We start from the raw sequence: 19,485 nt of genomic DNA on the forward strand, positions 1-19,485 counted from the left end.
CTCAAAATTTTTAGAATATTTTTTCATTGAAAAAATGATTACAAAAAAATAAAAAAAAAAAGTTTTCATTTGTAAAAAACTTTAAAAACTGTCAGTACAATTTTTAAAAAATATTTTTTTGTTCTAATTTAATTGTTAAAAAAAAATTAAAAAATTAAAAACGTCGGCTAACTTTAGTATTATTTTTATTACAGGTAAATTGTAGGAATAAAGAAATTGAAAAAAAAAAATTCAACATGTAGGAATTGAAAAAAACAATAAGCGCAAATTTTTTTAAATAATTTTTCAGAACTATTATTTATTTATTAAATAAAATCTAAATATGGTGAAACCTCTGCTAATATCAGTATCATTTATTAATTAATAAATTGACACACTTTTGATTAAAATTATGTGTTAATATTATTAGGAGAGAAAGGAAATTATAATCATGGAAGAAAATAACTACATAAAATTTTCAGTCATAGGAAAGCCAAAAAATTTTTTTAATTTGCTAATTACACTAATTTAAAATAATAAATTTAATAATACCACAAATTTTTTACATTTATGGTAAAAAAACTCTATACCAAGTTTTATAAAATTTATTTTCTTCGCCATGGCGATAATTGCAATTATCTAATTAATAATAAAAAAAAGGCCATTCGGCAGCCGAAATGGAAGTAGATTTTTCAAATAAAAAAAATTGATTTTTAATAAAATAATATAATAACACTGATAATGTATAACTTAATTCATGAATTAAAAACAAAATTCAATAATAAATTTTTAAAACTATTTACAACAAATTTTGGAAAAAAAATTATCTTGTGAAGAAAAAGTTTCTCAAATATTTACCAAAGAATTGCACAGATTATAAGATTTGAATTATAAATGTCCAAATTTTAAGTAACTGCTTAGAAACAACAGTTTTCAAGTTAATCAGAATTTTGCAACCGGATAAAATTTTAGTTGAAGAAAACAATGGTTAGAACTAATTTGTGACATATTTACTGACAACCTACCCGAAAACATTACACAAAAGACTGATCAATATCGTAATTATTGAATTTACATCATGATTAAGCTATGATGTAGACAATAATTCTAAAACGGCTGCAACAGTAAAACAGTTTCATTAAACGAACTCTAAAAGGATTAATATTGAGGCTACTACCACTTCTAAGTAGTAAAAATTGAAGCTTATTAAAAGAGCTTTACGATGCATTTTACCGAATTTCAATATCTTGTCTAGTTCAGTAATTATACCAAGTTGAAGTAGTAAAAACATCAATTTTTACGATTTTCAAAATTTCAAAATCCTGTCATTTCCAAATTACTCGCCCGATTAAGCTCATCTTCGAACTTAACCTTGGTCTTGATCGATAGATAAAGCATGCTGAGTTTGAGAAGAATCGGTCATAAATTGAAAACGCTATCGTGCTGACAAGCCGCGTTATCTATATATATATAAGAGATTTCCACCTATATATTGACTCATCACGATATCTCTGGAACCATAAGGCGTAGAGATTTGAAATTTTGTAGGAATATTCCTTTCGCCGAGTAGAGGTCAGCTAAGAACGGATTTTACGAAATTTCACCTACAAGGGGGGTTGCGGGGGCGTTGACAATGGAAAATTCCCATTTTTAAACTATAGCTCCTATCGACTCCAAATTTAGTAGGAATCTCCTATATGTGATGTAGAAATGATCTACGAGCGGATTTTATGACAATCTACTCCCAATATAGATTGCGGGGGTGGGCGTTAACAATGAAAATTAAAAGTTTCCGAACTATAGCTCCTACAAACTCCAAATTTTGTAGGAATTTTCTGTAAGAGATGTAAAAATAATTTATAAACGAATTTTAGGATATCTCAACCCACAGGGGGTTGCGGAGGTGGGTATTAACAATGAAAATTTTTAATTTTCAATCTATAGCTCCTACAGACTCCAATTGGGTAGGAATTTTCGCTAAGAGATGTAGAAATAATATACGAACGAATTTTAAGATACCTCACAGGAGTTTGCGGGGGTGGGTGTTAACAATTAAAATTTTTAATTTCCAAGCTATAGCTCCTATAAACTCCAAATTTAGTGAAGGTCTTCTATATGTGATATAAAAATGATCTAATAATGGATTTTACCACGAATCAACTCCAATAATGATCGTGGGGGTGAGTGTTAACCATAACAAATCTTAATTTCCAAAATGTAGCTTCTAAAAATTCTAAATTTGGTAGAAATTTTTTATCTCTTATGTAGAGATCACCTCAAAATGGATTTCAATAAAGTCTACTTCCGATAGGAATTGCGGAGGTGGGTGTTAAAATCTAAAATTTTCATTTCCAAACTGTAACTTCTACAAACTCCAAATTCGGTGAGAATTTTCGTGTATGATGTCCAGTTCAGTTAAGGGATTGCGGGGACGTTGATAATGAAAATTTCCCGTTTGTAAAAAATAGCTCTTATAGGCTCCAAATTTGGTAAAAATCTTCTACATGTGGTGTAGAAATAATCTAAGAGCGGATTTAACGACGAATCACCCCCAATAAGGATTGCGAGGGTGGGTGTTAATAAAAAAAAATCTGAATTTCCAAAATTTACCTTCTAAAAGCTGTAAATTTGATAAGAATCTTTTATTTGTCATGAAGAGATCATCTCAAAACGGATTTCAATAAATTCTACTTCCGACAGGGATTGCGGGGCTGGGTGTTAGAATTTCAAATTTCCATTTTCAAACTGTAACTTTTACAAACTCGAAATTAGGTCGGAATCTTTCATTTGTCATGAGGAGATCATCTCAAAACGGATTCCAAAAAATTCTACTTCCGATAGGGGTTGCGGGGGTGGGTATTAAAATCTAAAATTTTAATTTCCAAACTGTAACTGCTGCAGATTCTAAATTTGGTAATAATCTTCGTGTACAATGTCAAGTTCAGCTGAAAATGGACTTTCACGAATTCTAACCCCAAAAGGGATTGTGGGGGCGTTAACAATGAAAATTTCTCATTTCGAATCGATAGTTTTTATAGACTCGAAGTTTTGTTGGAATCTTTTATTTATAATGTGAAAATCATCTCGAATAGGATCTTACGAAGTTCCTCCCCCACATAGGAGTGCGGAAATGATAATTGTCAAAAAATTCATATTCTTCAAATACAGTTCAAATATAAAATTTGATAGAATCTCAATAGAAACAGACAAATACCGGGATGGCCTCCAAGGTCAACGGATTTAAATATTTTTCTTACTTAATAGTGATATTTTCTTATAACAATCGCCTCTTTGGCAGCGGCAAAAAAGTCATTGTACCGTTTCCAAAATTTAACATTACATATAGCTATTCAGTCAACGAACTAAGAATTTTACATACATTTTATTTTAGCTGATCACATAATCGATGAATTGTTCTCATTACGGGATTGCGAAAATGTAACAGATTAAAAGCATTGCATTTTCTAAACACATGAGATATAGAAAAGAAATTTGAGATATAGAAAATATGAAAAAAAATAAATAACAATAAAACATAAAATTTAATTTATTTCCTTTTCAATTCGCCCAGCGAAGCGGGCGGGAAACCGCTAGTATCGTATAAATCTATACATATATAATGAAAGTGGGTTTCGTAGACCGTCAATCACGCAAAAACTACTGAACGTATTGACATGGGACTAGAACCATTCGATGCGGAATGAATTGTAGATGGTTATAGGCTACTTATTTTTCGAATTCCATCAATCCTTCACCATTTTATTTCTATTTAACTTTAATAAACATTTTTTCCCGCCGATAAAAACAAAAGACGAGCATTTTTCTTCAATTTATTTGTTTTTTTTATCGGCATAAAAGGAAATAATTTTTATTACGTTACTTTTTTGAGAATTTAGTTCCATATATACCTACGCGTGGGCGAATGCGTGGGTGGAAAATATACATATATAACGAAATAGGGTTCCTTTGATAAAAGTTGACGTCAAAACTACTGAAGCTATCGGGATGGGACTGCTACCTTTCGACGCAGAATTTTTCATATATGGTTATAGGCTACTTATTTTTGGATTTTATCAACCCTTTCTCATTTTTTACGATTAATTTTATATACATTTTTTTCCCGCTAATAAAAACAAAAGACTCATTTTTCATTCATTTGTTTTTAATACGATTTTCTTTTGTTTTTATTATATAACCTTAATATTTGATTGATTTCACGTCATTTAAAAAAAAAGTTAAAGAAAGAAGCTAATTATGTCTGGTGAACTAAGTGTTGAAAATTTATATTTATATGCTGATCGTATGTTTGGTTATGGTAAAATTGGTTTCAAGAATTAAAATAGTTAGATATCTATGAAATCTACTGAAAATGTTGTTGTTTATCAACTAGGACTTTTTGAAACATAAAATTTAGACCCTGTCTATTGAGTTTCAATAACATTTGCTAAAAATTTCCTTGCAACAAACGTCTCTTTACCAGCGGGAAAAAAGTCATTGTAAGGTTTCCAAAACTTAACATTATATGTAGTAATTCGGTCAACGAACTAAGAATTTTACATACATGTTATTTTTGCCGATTAGATAATTTATAAATTGTTCTTATTGCGGGATCGCGGGAATGTAACAGATTAAAATGAATGCATTTTCCAAACACTGGGTATGTAAAAAACATGTTAAGTTTATTTTCTATGAAAAATTGATGTCGCTGAGAAAATTTTAAATGACAAAAAAATTCTTCGCACTTGAAGCTAGACAGACTTCAACTTTACTTATGAGACTTGCAATGACATTAACTAAAACTTTCAATACTCATTTGGAATCTGTGCAAGTCAAAACAATACTCTAATTAAATTTCAAGTCTAGATCTAAAAATGCAATTCTATAAAGCGCCCAGCGAAGCGGGCGGGTAACAGCTAGTATATATATAGATATACATATATATATATATATATATATATATATATATAAATACATACATTTATAAACTTTTAAACTATATATATTTTCTGACTCAGCTCGACAAACTAAGTCAGAAAATGGCTAAATTTTTTAAAAGTTGCGCCATGAGGACGGCTGCAATAGTTAGATTTTTATAAAATCTACTAAAAATAGAAAAGACAGATGATGATACGGAAATTAATAGACTTCTGTCAATTTTTTGGATTTTTACAATAACTTAATTATTATCAAAAACTTTTAATAAAAAAATTTCACATCTACTTAATTAAATTTTGATAAAAAGGCCAAAAATTATTGTCAAATGTCTGCTGATTTTATTATCATGAAAGATGGCGTGACAGATTAAGTCTAAACTTGAAAATCCTCCCACACCTCATGTGTATATAAAACACGATTATTGTGATTGTGTGTGCGATAAGGTCCGAGGACAATAAAAACAATTAATAACATTTATCAGCAAATTTATTGTTCAGTAAACAATAAAATTAAAAAGTTTTAAAATATAGGTGTAAGTTGATTTTTATTTCACATTTTATTTGTCAACATTCAGTTATAAAAAATTAGTGTCATAAAATTACTATAAATAAAATTAACCTCAAATTAAAAAAAAAAAAAAAAAACATTTTAATTTTTCTATCAAGAAAAAATAAAAATAATAGCGAATATTTAAAAAAAAATCAAAATTTTAATAAATTTACAGTTATTTTTTATTTATTTCTACCCGATAATTCTTTAATCTGTAATTTTATTTACATTTCGTAAAAAAAATATTAGTTAAAAAATACTAAAAAAAAAAAAAAAAATTAAAATTCTAGGAAAAATGGATAATTCCAAGGAGATTCCGAACTTTACAAATCAACTTTTTCAAGTACGTGAAACTCTTACGACTATCACTGAAAAAGATGAATCAGCAGCTGAAGAGAATCTTGAACATTCAAAAGAGTTTCCAAAACTTATGGATCCTCATTCTATAATGAGACGGGAATTAAATTTTAGTTTGATACCAAGGGTGCCTTTGACAATTAGACATAAAATTAAAAATAAACGCTTACAATCCTGTTTGAGTAGAGTGATGACCTGTCTGCAAAATAAAGATAGAAGCCTGATACTACAGCAAATGCGAAAGATGACTGATGAATCGATGCCGTTAAGAGGAATCAATGTACCCTCTTGTTTACACCTTAATATCCATGATATATTAGTTAGACAAGCGCTTTGCTGTGCGCAAATTGGTCGAGTGTTACCTGGCCCAAGTCAATCCAACACATTACCTTGGCTAACAGGTAGAATTTTTTTTGTTTTATTCATTTATTGATTATGAATAATTAATATTAACTATTAGTATTCCATTTCTCAAGAATTAATAATTTAGAGACTCTTAATTAAACAGATTCCGGTCCTTGGCCATCATTACATGCAGCGCGGCAAACTTTTGATGGTTTGCCACCGATACGTAGAAGGAAATTTGTCGAAGAAATAGACCCGGTAGAAAGTATTGAACAGGAAGAATTACTTATGAATATGGCGGCAATGAATATCAGAGAGCGAAAACCTCCTCCAACTGTATAAAAAAACAGTTTTTTATGTTTTCATAAAACCAAGTTATCTTATGACTGCTGATTTTTTTAATTTCTCAAGTAATTTTATTAATTACAAAATACTCTCATCAGTAATGTATGAGTGTACAAATATTCGTGCCACATGTGTGATTATTAAGTACAAATTACACAAATTAAGGGCTTAAAATTTAGGCCTGTATCAATGTTGACGGGTATAATCATTTACAATCAAACATTACTTTATGTACCCATATCATAAATATAATATAATATAGTATATAATGCTTTTATAACATATTATTTAGATATAAATAAAAATTTATAAATATATTGAGTAAAATCTTTTTATTTGAAAAAAATCTTAATATAATGAATAAATAATGTCCGTTAAAAATTGAAAACAGCTAAAAATAAGTGGTAAATACTTGAAATAAATGTTGGCCCTGATTCAAAGTTTCAGTTCAATCCTGTATCATTTTTAAAGATATGATTTAATCTAATTTTATGTTATTGTAACTTGATGCTATTTTAAAATTTTACATAATATTTAGCGTGAAAAAAAAAAAAAAAAAAAAAAATAGAGGACGGAAAAGGGCGTAAGGCTGTTGGCCCCGTTTTTTTTTTTCCCCAGAAAAATTAAAAACTTATTCATTCACCAGAATTGCTGTAAAAAATAGAAAAATACATTTTTTTTATAATTGATTTTTGATTTAGCTATTAAATTGTAAGGAACTGATTCATAATTATTTGAATTAGTACAATAAAAAAAAATGTCAATGAATAAATTAGTCAGTAGTATAAATATTTATATTTCAGTTTAGTTTAAACATTAATGAAATAGAAATTAACAGACATCTGTTAATTTTTTGGATTTTTATAACACTTAAATTAATATAAAATAATTTTAATAAAAAATTCCACATCAAGAAACTTGAAACAATTACAAGTGCAAATTAATTAAAAATGTTTTGTTGTATAATTTATGTGGAAAAAAAATTTTGGATGTCTAATGATTTCAGTATCATAAAACATCATTATATAATAAGGTTAAAGACCCAGTTATTGATACTTGCAATTTTATTTTAGTTAAAAAAAAAGCCAACTCCAATAATAAATTAATAAATACAATTTGTGAATTGTAAATTTTTAGATAATTGGTTTTTTGAGAACATTTTATTGTTTTAATTGAAATAAAATTGCAAGTGTCAAACAACTAAGCCAGTGTCAGTAACTGGGTCTTTCTTTTTTTACAATGAATTTTTCAAAGCTTTCTCATTATTTTCTCATCATGAAATTTATTAAAACAAGAGTAGGTGTGAGATCTGGTATATCATTACAATATTAAATGACATATTTTTAATCTATCGGAATAGATATATAATTATTTATAAATAAACTATGAACCCTAGGTCTCTAAAATTTTAACACAACACGTAATAAATATGTTTCTTTCGATCCTAAAAATTTTAAATTGATCTCATTATTTCAACTTAACTCCCATACTTCCTTAAAAAAAATAAATTATTCGTTGTTGAAAGTTAATTTTAAATAAGCGCGCCATTTTTTGACTACGCGTGCGCCATAGGGATTGAGAAAGATGACCTTGACGCCACCTGCCAAGAAAAATGTAAAACAAAGTGGTGGCAACTAGTATACAAAACAATAACATATTTGTTAAATTAATTATTTTTTTAATTTAATTAAAATAATTTTTCATAATGTCTTCTTCAAAAGTATCATCAAGTTTATCTATTCCACTGAAAATTAAAAAAAAAATTCAATTCTAGACTTTGAAACTTTTTACGATACTGAATCAAAAGACATCTTACAACTTTTCAGATTTTTATAACAATTAAATTATTATTAAAAAATTTTGTAAAAGAATTCCACATGTGGAAATTTAAAAAACTTATTTGTACAAATTTTCAAAAGTATTTTTTTTATGATAATTGATTTGTTATAAAAATTTAAAAAATTATCAAATGTCAGCTGATCTCAGTGTCATTTTTTTAATAAAAATTAAATTAGCCTACTTATGAAAAGTTTTATAATTTTATTTATTAAAAAATCATTACAAAAATCAAAATAAAAATTTCACATGTCGAAGATTTAAAAATTATACGTGCAATTTTTAAAAGTATTTTTACTTGCAATTTAATTGTTGAAAAATAATAAAAATTGTTGAACGGCGGCTAATTTTAGTATGATATCTTTTTACCAAGTTTATATTTAATTATAACTTTCGTCAATTAACGAATATTAAAAATAATTTTAAAAAAACTTCATCAACTAACATCAATTTTTATACTGTAAATATCGGAAACTTTGGTTTGAGTGACAACTGAGCAGGTTATGGTTGAATGTTTATTTGAATCTTCTGTTTCTACACCATTCAAAACGTGTCCTGACTTGAATAATTTTTTTCCTTTTATTTTGACCCCTAATATGGGTATTTTTGACTGACAAGAACCCGAATTTAATTATTTTTTTCATTATTTATTTCAACTAATACTATTTATTACACTGTTTACATCACTATGCTTTAAATTTTTAACACCAGGGCGCTCCACTTTCAGCAGTAGTGCTGCCTCTACAGTTCTTTCTCAATCCCTATAGTCAGTTCGGAAAAACAAGGTCCCAGTCGCTCTATCTCTCAGGTGTTGATCAGCTTTAAAAAAATTTTGCGTACTATTGTACGCAATTTTTTTAAAAATGCTGTCTACAATTGCAAAACGTAAGTACTCAACAATAATCACCATTTGATTTTCCCGATTTAACAAAAAATAACACAAAAAAGTTTAAATATTTTAAGTGACATCTGAAAATTCTAACACTCGGTAACCTATGACAATATTTATATTAATTATATAATGAATAATGCGTTTTGATTTTTGTTTCATTAAAATGTGCAATTAGTTTATAAATAAATAATTCGTAATATAAATTGATTATATTTAATTGATACAATAATATATATTTTTCAGGTACCTTAGGGTGTGGATTAAAGAGTGTGCGTAATGAAATATGCTTACCAGCAATAACACAAGTACGTGATAGCTCCCTGGAGACTCAGGGCAAGAAAGATGTTAGCAAGCTGGAGAAGAAACCGTACAGTCCGTTTCAAAATACCAACAATTTAGCAGAGTATGCGTTGGCACGTGTCGACGATCTTATTAACTGGGGTCGAAAGGGTTCGTTGTGGCCACTGACATTCGGGCTGGCTTGCTGTGCTGTCGAGATGATGCACATTGCAGCTCCTAGGTACGATATGGATCGCTTTGGAATAGTCTTTCGAGCTTCTCCAAGGCAGGCTGATGTTATTATTGTTGCGGGTACTCTTACCAATAAAATGGCACCGGCTCTGAGGAAAGTTTATGATCAAATGCCAGAGCCCAGGTGGGTCGTATCCATGGGAAGCTGCGCCAATGGAGGAGGATATTATCACTACAGTTACTCGGTGGTACGAGGATGTGACCGGGTTGTTCCTGTGGACATTTACGTACCTGGTAATTTTTTTATGTATTTTTAGTTTTTAAATTTTCAAAATTTATAGTACTCACAAATCATAATGATACTAAAATTAGCCGACGTTCAACAAATTTTTTTTTTTTTTTTTTTTTTTATTAATTAAATTGGAACTAAAAAAATTGCACGGATAATTTTTAATATTTTCTACAAGTGAAATTTTTTTTTTAATACTTTTTCAATAAAGATTTTTAATAAAAAAAAATTATAAAAATTTTCAGATGTCGGCTAATTTAATTTTCATCAAATAATAATAAAGTTAGCCAACATTTTTAATTTTTTTTTTCTTATTAAATTACTTATAACTAAAAAATATTTTTAAAAAACTACACTTATAGTATTTAAATTTTTTTACAAATGAAATTTTTTTTCATTTTTTGTGATAATTTTCTCAATACAAAAAAATTATAAAAATTTTTAGATGTCGGCTAACTTAATTTTCATTACTCACAGTATTAAAACAGCATACATCCGACCAGTTTTTGGAATTTTCACAACAAAAGAAAATTTTTCAAGTACTTTTAATTTATCATTTTTTTAAGTTTCTATGGGTGGAATTTTTTTATAATGGTTTTATTGCTAAAAAATTTTCTGTGTGCTGTTTATTTCAGTATCATATTTTTCATTTTATTCAACTAATAAGATGGTTTAAAAAATATATTCATAGGTCGTATAAATTTCTACGGGTGAATTTTTTTTTTTAATTTTTGCAGTAGTTTATTTAAAAAATCACAAGAATTTTTAGATATGCGTTACGTTTTTTTAGTATAATTAATCATCATTTATTAATTAATTTAAAAAATTTTTTTTAATAATAATTAAAGAATAAATGAAGCTATTTTTTCTATAAAAATATTTTTATTTAATTATTTTTATTTACAAATTATTTAAAACCTGTATGCTCAGAATTTTCTAATTTTCTTTTCAAAATTATCATACGAAAAAAGTACATTTACCATCAGCAGTAATTATTTATTCAATGTTAAATTTTTCTTCTTAAATAATAATAAAAAAAAATTTCAGGTTGTCCCCCAACAGCAGAAGCTCTACTTTACGGGCTTCTCCAGCTCCAGAAGAAAGTGAAGCGTATGTCGGTAGCCCAAGTGTGGTACAGGGCTTAATCAAATTTAACAACAAAATAAAGCGGCTCTGATTGATTTATTTATTTGTAGTCGACTTAGTCGCGGTGACTCCAGCGCTACTAAATTAAAAAAAATATACTAATTCTTTTTTAATGAATTAATTAATTATTTATTAGCAGTAAATTAACTGGTATTGATAAGATGTTTATAGCAGAATTGTAAAAATAAAAAATGTTGAATAAAAATATTTTACGGTTAATTGTAACTTAAAATCTTAAAAACTATTTTAATTTATAAATAAAATCTTTTCTTTAATCTCATAAACACAAAGGATTTGGATAAATGTAATTAGGAAGAATAACAGCGAAATAGATTTTCATTTGTTATCTTAAAAAATACATACATTTGTGATAAAACAGCCTGTACAAGATTGATAATCAGGAACCATTCATTCATCACACTACTTAACATTTATTATAATAATTACAATTACTATTATCATTTATCGTGTATATAAATTAAAACTGGAAAACAATCGAGAACGGAATTTCATTTCTCTCGGATAATCTCTTGACTAAAAATACGTTGTCAAATAAATCGCGTCTTTAATAATAAAACATAAAAATTTATTTGATAAAAAAAATATTCATAAAATTAATTAATTATAAATATGCATAATCGGTTTTGTTTTTTATTAAAAATTTAGTTACTATCTACACGGAAAGAACAAGGTGATACTGGATATCATCCCAAATTATGCTGTGAAAAAAAAATTTCAGATAGTAGCTAGTATAATCCAGATTACAATGAGTATAATCCAAATGCCATGCAGTATAATCTGGATTTTTCTAGTTACTATCTGAATTTTTTTTTCACCACAGATATCACTGAGTATAATCTGTGATGATATCCAGTGTCATCTTGTTCTTCCCGTGTAATCACTATTTAAGCATACTATTACTTTATTAAATTTTACTATTCTCATTCTTTTGAGATGTTAAAATAAAATTTTAAAAATTACACGATGTTTTAAAATTAAAGACGCGAATTAATTTGATATTAGACCTTTTAGAGTTTTAATAAACGTAAAATTAATTTATTTCATTTAATTAATGTATTTTGTTGTATTTCATTTAATTTTATCTCTTTATAATAAACCGATTAAATTATTTACATTTTGTCATTCATACTCTCGTATTTAACACGCACATTATATCGCATTTAAGGCCCCACAGACGTAAAAACCGCGTCAGGCTATATTTTATGTATAGTTTATTATTTTTATAATTATAATTATCATTAATATTTCTATCATTATAATTATTATTATTATTATTATTATTATTATAATTAATATTAATATTTTCGTCCTGTTAATTAATTAAATGTATATTACTTACACGACTTATTCTATTGTTGACTGACAACTAATATACAGAGTGGATTTTATTATTCAACGGAGATCACCAGTACTGGATGTTCTTACTCCGGTACTAGAATAAGCTATTAATTATTAAAAAAAAATATATTTATATATGTGTATATATATATATATATATATATATATATATATATATCAATTTTCGTATGTATATATATTTGTATTAAATTGAAACGCAAATCGACACTCTGTTTTCTCGCGATTCAATTTGGACCACGCATCATTTTATTTGTACGCGTTGTTTTTAAATAAAATAATAACGATAATGATAATTAAAGAGCGCAAGCTGCCTTTTACAAATTTCTGTTTTGCTTAACGATTCATGCGCTTTTCGCCGGCAATTTAAGTAAAATTCGCAAGTGATATATAATGTATTTATTTAATTGTTTACGGATACGGAACATGTTAGAGAATAGCTCGCGATGTTGATGCTGGTGGATTGCTTGGCAACGCGGGAATCGTACCACTTGTCCATTGGATGAGAATGTGCTCGGGCATTTGAGTACTTTGCATGTGATCTTTCAGTAAGGTTGACGAAAAACTACAGTGCAGTTGATACACTTCGTTCTCATGGTTGTGATCACCATTTCTACTGTACAAATCTGAAAGAATATAATGATGAGATAAGTTTTTAACATTACCTTTTAATTTTGATTAAAAAGAAAATCCCTTTAGAAAATTTGAAAATTTTTTTTTTATATTATTATTTTAGAAAAAATTAAATTATTAAATATTTAAAGAGCTATCTTATATATTAAAGAACGTCGGAGTTTTAATTATTTATTCTAAAACTTTCAACGCGATTTTATCAACTCTGTACTTCTAAAAACTGTTCATGCTGTAAATAAAAAAGTTATTGCTTAATTTCACTGAAATTTTTATTCTGCTTTTTTCTATAACATTATTGAAAGAATTAAATGTCCCGGAAGTTTTAAAGCTTTCATGGAAATAAACTAATTTTTTGGGATGAAAAAATCTCGAATAAAATAAGACAAAATTTTAATTTTTAACTTCCCGCTACGAAAATCGAAGATTTTCAAAAATCGGGAAGTTATTGTTTTCACCCCGTTTTGCAAAAATCGAGTTTTCATCAGATCTCGACGTTTGAAGGTCACAGGAAGCTTCCCTGACTATCCCCGCGAGGTTGTCACGGCGTCTGTGTGTGTGTGTGTGTGTGTGTGTGTGTGTGTGTGTGTGTGTGTGTGTGTGTGTGTGTGTGTGTGTGTGTGTGTGTGTGTGAAAGTATGTGAACCGCTTATAACTTTTGAACGGCTTGACCGATTTCATCGCGGTTGGTGCCATTCGAAAGGGCTTGACCAAACTTAGATTTTTAAAACTATTTGGACCGATTCAGATTAATAGATTTTGAGAAATCTTCAAAAAACTGAAAAAAAAAATTTTTTCAAATGTGGTTTTTTTGGAATAACTTTTAAACGGCTTAATAGTTCAATTCCAAAAACTAATCAGCTCTTAACCTCAAAAAACCACGTCAATCGCTACCAGTCCGGTCAAAATCGGTTGATTCGTTCGAGAGATATCGTGAACGAAAGAAAACCGAAAAAAGTGTTTTTTCGGAATAACTCCAAAATTCCTAGCACGATCAATTCAAAATTTGAGATTCTTTGTAAGGCTTGAAAAACTGCGTCGAATGCTTCTAACCGCGTAAAAATCGGTTTATTCATTCAAAAGTTATTGTGGTTTAAAAATTCAAAAAATAGTGTCTTATCAAATCTCTATCAGACTTTTGAGCTCGAAGAGCTTTAAAGGATAGGAAAGCAATTTCTTTGAGCTCGGAGAGCTCAAAATAACCCATAAATTGTATTTTTGAGCTCGAAGAGCTCAAAAACGTCATTGGTGCAATTTTAAGCGCCTAAGTATGAAATTAGCGGGAAGTTGCAGGGATGGCCTTCAGGGTCAACCGTTTTCCTAATTTTTTTCTAATAAGATTACTTAATTGTTAATTTTATAATTTTAAAAAATCATTTTCTCTGTGCATATGTCAGAAATAAAAAGCAATTTTTTTTTGTTTTATATCAGTAGAAAAAGAGTGACAAGTGCAGTAATTTTGGACCTTAATTTAAAGTACTCTGAAAAATTTCACTGAGTCGTTATTTGGTAAAAAAAAATTTTTTTTGTATTCTTAAAAATTCAAATCAAATAATACTAGCAACCTTGCAGTCACTATGTGACTACCGTGACTTGTGAACAATAAATAAATAAAATTTTGCTTTATTAAATAATGATTTTTGTTAAATTGCACTTTACTTTTTTAACTATTGACGTTTTCAAAGATATAAGCTCATTTGGATGTTACACTCATCAAGAGCTTTCATTTGAGTACCCACATGCATTTTGATATATTTTTCATATATACATACATATATAATATATATGAATATGTAAAAAATTGATGTGGGTACTCAAATGAAAGGTCTCGATGAATGTAACATCGGGATGAGCTTAAATCTTTAAAAATGTCAATAGTTCACAAGATACAAGGTAATTTCTTAATTATGTATCTAGAAATAGAGCATTTTCGAATGCAGCCTAAATACTTATCATCATAAATTGACTATTGGTGAGAATGATATGAAACCGGGAAAAGGCATAACTCCAGGTCAAGACCTTTCTAATGATACCTAATTTAACCATAAAAACCCATTTTATCATATAAATACCCTGGCCACAAAATTTTTCTTATTCTCTTAATAATATAGATTAAAATTTCAAGCTGATATGATGATTTTATTATTTGTAGACTTATTTTCAGCCATTTAAAGGAACTTTTCCTTTTAATTAATAAATTTTTTCAACTTAAGGTAGTACCTCCACGAAAAGCATATTTCAAGAAACTTATGGAATTTTTTTTATCGAAAGATAAATATATTAATAATTCACCACCAAGGTTTCAGATCAATTCACCGCACTGTTTTTGAGTAATTAATTTTTTAAATTGCATCTTTTACACGTAGAGATATAGAGAGATGGTAAAGTTAATATGAAATCTATTTGCATCATTCGAGTGGTACGGAAGATTTCATACTAACTTTACCATCTCTCTATACCTCTACGTGTAAAAGATGCAATTTCGAAAATTAATTATTCAAAAACGGTGCGGTGAATTGATCTGAAACCTTGGTGGTGAATTATTAATATATTTATCTTTCGATAAAAAAAATTCCATAAGTTTCTTGAAATATGCTTTTCGTGGAGATACTATCTTAAAAAATAATAATGATAATAAAAACCTTTAAGTATCGCCGTGGCCCACAATTGCACATGAACATCAGGTATTTTAGAAGCTAACTGATTAGCCGGAGTGACCATATTCATTGACTCGCGTTCGTTACCCAAGGATAGAAAAATATGACCTAAAAGTACTAAACTACACGACGTTAGTCTGTTAAGATCTTCGGAATTGGCCATCTTGAGAGTTTCCCTCAAGTATCTTTTGGCTTCGTTGTATCTGGCACCAAAAAAGGCCTGGAGACCCTGTACGTAGAAGGCAGCAGCTTGCAGCGAATGAGAGTGGAGTCCTTCGGGATTGATTCGCTCCATGAGACTGCCCAGATCCTTGTCCCGCTTGGTCCTTAAGTATACGATCGCCAAATTGAGATTCGCGAACGTGCAAAGTTCTTTCTCCTGGGAGGTCTGGAGCGCCGCGGTGAACTGGGCTTCAGCGGCTTCCATAAAGTTCATTGACATGGCATAGAGACCCAGGAGGGTGTGTAACTGAGACTCATGACCCTTGAGTAGCTTGGGCTGCGTCCTACAGAGCTGACAAGCTTCCGCAATCTCCACTAGCGCCGTGCTCCTGTTTCCACTGACTAGACGACACATCACAATATGCTCTAGCAGCATCAGTTGAAAGACCGAGAGTATTGGTTTGTTGTCGGTACTCTTGAGCTTCTGGATTTGTGTCAGCGCTTTGTCCGTGTACTTTTGCGCTTTCTCCATGTAACCGGCCTGCATCGAGTGCATCACAGTAACGAGGTATACTAAAACGTACAAATGTTCCTTTGGCATCCATATAAACATGTCGCTGGTGCTCGAACTGGTCGCGGCCTCGTCTGACGGCCAGGTCGGGGACATTATTGTCTGTATACTTTGTTGTAACTGTTTTAAAAATACTTTAACACTTTTAACCTGACCCAACATCAGGAAATAACACACTTGCAGCACCAACAGGTAGACTTTTAGATACTCCTTTTGGTAGTGGTTTCCCTCCCATCCGTCTACGTATCGGCTGGCCATGTGGAACAGCGGGTGGACTTCCGAAAACTTTTTGTCGATCAGCAGCAACATACACCGGCTCAGGATGAATAAAACCCGCGTGTAATTTGCTCCGTTTACTTGGGCGTAATCGCTGCCCATTTCCAGTAAACTATTCGCCGCTATAAAATCTCGTTCGGAGGCGTGCATTTGCTGTTGACATTAATTTTTAATTTTCTTAATTCTTGCTTTAATTTGTATTATAAAGTATGGTCTCATGTATAAATTATTAAGAATATTTAATTTTAAATAAAAATAAAAATTCAATGATTTATTTGAGTAAACATTTATTTATTTAATGATATTGAATTTAATATGAAATAAAATTTAAATAATTAATAATTTTTAAAGTTTATTTAAAATATCAAGTTAAAACTAAGCAAGCATTTTCTTGAGTTTTTATAATAATATTTCAATTTTTGGATAAGCTCTTATTTAAATTATCTAAATAAACATCTTAAATAATCTATATCTATACTAATAAATGGTGAGATCTTTTTTAGACATGCCTAACTGAACAAAACTATTAAACCAATATACATCTAATTAATTTCATAAAATTTATCGTTTCTCAGTTAATGTTTTAAGTTGATATTTTTTCAATCTATTTTTTTTGGTTGAAAAAAACAATAACTTTTCATTAAAAATCCTTTCTTTAGTAATTTTCTTCGAGTAAATAAACTAATTAAAAATTTTACAAGTTCAATAGAATCTTAATTACAATTATAGAGATGTAAATATACAAAACTAAAAATAATTTTTATTTTTAAAGATTAACTTATAAGACATTTCGATAATATTGACAGCATTAATCCTTGCAAATAAAAAATTATAAATAGTTTACAAAATTCCTGAAGAACATAATTGAAAGTAAATACTGAAGTAAAGTTAAAAAATTGTTTTACTAAAAATAAACAAATTGAGAGTAAACTCAAGCCCAACAAAGCAGGTGATTGACAGCTAGTATATGATAAAATATAATATGACAATTCTTAACTTTGCTGAATTTACATGTTATTTCACTGTACTATTGTTGATGTATCAATTTCTTTGATAAGTATGCAAATAACGATAACAAAACAACTGTTATATGAATCACTTTATGAAGACATTAAACATTTATTTACAAGAAAATTAATATATTTTAAATACTACATATGAATAAGTGTATGAAAGTTAATATAGATTTACAGCAAAGATATTTTAAGTAAAATTAAAGCACTGATAATATTTTTTATAATGAAAAGGCAGTTTCCACTTACAGAAATGATTTTTAAACTTCAAAATATAAGAGACCATACTCTAGGAAATAATACCTTTAAGAATACTTACTGCGAGTTGAAAAATAAGTCTACAGTGCCAATAAACATTTTGAGTTGAAAGTCTAATAGCTTCTCTAAGTATTGGCATACAATGATTCGAGTCTTGTTGTTTATATAATTCAGCAACAATACTCGCAGCTTCGAATTTAACGTCATCAAATGTTTTCATATTCTGACTCAATCCCCACTGAAAAAAAAAAAAAAAAAAAAAAAAAAAAATCATAATTTCAGTATATTGTCATAAAAAGAATAAATTTAATCAATTTTTTATGAATAAACAATAATAATAAAAAATATCTAACGCGCGGTGTGCGCCATTAATCTACATGTACTTAATAAACAATAGAATAGGTTAGGAACCTCCGGGAGCTATCAAAACAATAATAAACAACTAGTGTTACCTAAAAATAAAATAACGTAAAATTTATAATTAGCACTAATAGAGTAAACGGTAAGCAAAATAAGTGAGTAATAATATAAAAAAATGACAACTGACCGCTTGTTCCAGGTGAGATCGCGCCAGGTCAATGTTTTTAGTGTGCGTAAGGAGGATGTTACCCAGTTGAAGATGAGTCCTGGCCTCAACCTTAGGAGGTGGTTTGAAAAAAAAAACAGCTTGCAGACATTGTATGCAAGCTTTTATGTTCGGAGGACTGGATGTACGAAAATTTTCAGCTAAGCCCAATAACGAGAGATACCAAGCGTCCTGATGTGACGCCATTTTGACATTTCTCCTCTTTCCTTTCGAGATTCACCAGCAACTAAAGTAACACTCACTGCGCTCTGAAGACTGAAGTGCTCCAGAAGCTCAGCGCTCAAATAACCAGCTTTTACTTTCCACAATGTGGTATGTTACCTTTCAAAATAATAACGCGATTGCAATCGCTATTTACTTAATCGCGGAGCAATCACATCTGCGTCACGATTTTTACGCGCTCAATTTTCCATGGAAACCGCACACTATTGCGTAATATTTACGAACAATTAGGCATACGGGTCTGGTACATATACCCAATGGGTATTTTTTAAACAGTTTTTTTAGGTTGGTACTCTGGTCTTCCGCGTTAGAAATATAGATATCTACAATAGTAGCTTGGAATAAAACAGGTAATAAATTTAAATATTTAAATCAAATAAACGCTCGATGCAAATTCCAAGCTGAAAATTGTAAAAATGTTTTTAGGCTTTCATTAAGACTAAAAAAAATTGTCTTGGGAAATTTGCGCCGAACATATTCTGAAATAGTAATTCCAAAAAAAGCTCATGCCTAAGCATATTTCCTAAAACAATTTTCTAAAGCTGATGCGTAAGGTTGTTTTATAATTATTGACTGAGAATATGTGCTG

At 29.0% G+C, this 19,485-nt stretch overlaps 3 protein-coding genes and 1 long non-coding RNA gene across 4 annotated transcripts; 2 read left to right on the forward strand and 2 right to left on the reverse strand.

The window, feature by feature from the left end:
• The first annotated feature begins 5,358 nt into the window (after window positions 1-5,358).
• Window positions 5,359-6,726, forward strand: LOC123265610. The gene is made up of 3 exons (XM_044729403.1): window positions 5,359-5,446; window positions 5,754-6,221; window positions 6,329-6,726. The coding sequence occupies exons 2-3, from the start codon at window positions 5,759-5,761 to the stop codon at window positions 6,505-6,507; spliced, it is 642 nt and encodes a 213-aa protein (XP_044585338.1). The 5' UTR covers window positions 5,359-5,446; window positions 5,754-5,758; the 3' UTR covers window positions 6,508-6,726.
• Window positions 6,727-7,664: 938 nt separating this feature from the next.
• On the reverse strand, window positions 7,665-8,925 carry LOC123265742. Its single transcript, XR_006509645.1, has 2 exons — window positions 8,792-8,925; window positions 7,665-8,110 (listed from the first exon to the last, which is right to left on the reverse strand). It is a non-coding gene; the product is annotated as an uncharacterized LOC123265742 (long non-coding RNA).
• A 169-nt stretch (window positions 8,926-9,094) lies between these two features.
• Window positions 9,095-11,369, forward strand: LOC123265740 (NADH-quinone oxidoreductase subunit B 2-like). Its single transcript, XM_044729622.1, has 3 exons — window positions 9,095-9,231; window positions 9,482-10,003; window positions 11,046-11,369. Exons 1-3 carry the CDS (start codon window positions 9,210-9,212, stop codon window positions 11,141-11,143), a joined length of 642 nt encoding a protein of 213 aa, XP_044585557.1. The 5' UTR covers window positions 9,095-9,209; the 3' UTR covers window positions 11,144-11,369.
• Window positions 11,370-11,956: 587 nt separating this feature from the next.
• LOC123265736 (MAU2 chromatid cohesion factor homolog) lies at window positions 11,957-19,129 on the reverse strand. The gene is made up of 4 exons (XM_044729615.1): window positions 18,636-19,129; window positions 18,150-18,326; window positions 15,794-16,970; window positions 11,957-13,147 (listed from the first exon to the last, which is right to left on the reverse strand). Exons 1-4 carry the CDS (start codon window positions 18,858-18,860, stop codon window positions 12,951-12,953), a joined length of 1,776 nt encoding a protein of 591 aa, XP_044585550.1. The 5' UTR covers window positions 18,861-19,129; the 3' UTR covers window positions 11,957-12,950.
• Between the last annotated feature and the right edge of the window lie 356 nt (window positions 19,130-19,485).

The sequence above is a fragment of the Cotesia glomerata genome, linkage group LG5 (genome assembly GCF_020080835.1).
Source record: "Cotesia glomerata isolate CgM1 linkage group LG5, MPM_Cglom_v2.3, whole genome shotgun sequence".
Lineage (NCBI taxonomy): Eukaryota > Metazoa > Arthropoda > Insecta > Hymenoptera > Braconidae > Cotesia > Cotesia glomerata.

What these genes read in the sequence shown, in the direction of transcription:
- LOC123265736 (XM_044729615.1), bottom strand. Translation starts at nt 18,860, where the DNA reads ATGGCGTCACATCAGGACGCTTGGTATCTCTCGTTATTGGGCTTAGCT. An exon ending in GATCTCACCTGGAACAAGCG is followed by an intron (nt 18,327 to 18,635) that starts GTCAGTTGTCAT and finishes TTTTTTTTTCAG; the next exon opens with TGGGGATTGAGTCAGAATAT. An exon ending in GGCCACGGCGATACTTAAAG is followed by an intron (nt 13,148 to 15,793) that starts GTTTTTATTATC and finishes ATATTCTTTCAG; the next exon opens with ATTTGTACAGTAGAAATGGT.
- LOC123265740 (XM_044729622.1), top strand. Translation starts at nt 9,210, where the DNA reads ATGCTGTCTACAATTGCAAAAC. An exon ending in GCTGTCTACAATTGCAAAAC is followed by an intron (nt 9,232 to 9,481) that starts GTAAGTACTCAA and finishes TATATTTTTCAG; the next exon opens with GTACCTTAGGGTGTGGATTA. An exon ending in TGTGGACATTTACGTACCTG is followed by an intron (nt 10,004 to 11,045) that starts GTAATTTTTTTA and finishes AAAAAATTTCAG; the next exon opens with GTTGTCCCCCAACAGCAGAA.
- LOC123265610 (XM_044729403.1), top strand. Translation starts at nt 5,759, where the DNA reads ATGGATAATTCCAAGGAGATTCCGAACTTTACAAATCAACTTTTTCAA. An exon ending in CACATTACCTTGGCTAACAG is followed by an intron (nt 6,222 to 6,328) that starts GTAGAATTTTTT and finishes TTAATTAAACAG; the next exon opens with ATTCCGGTCCTTGGCCATCA.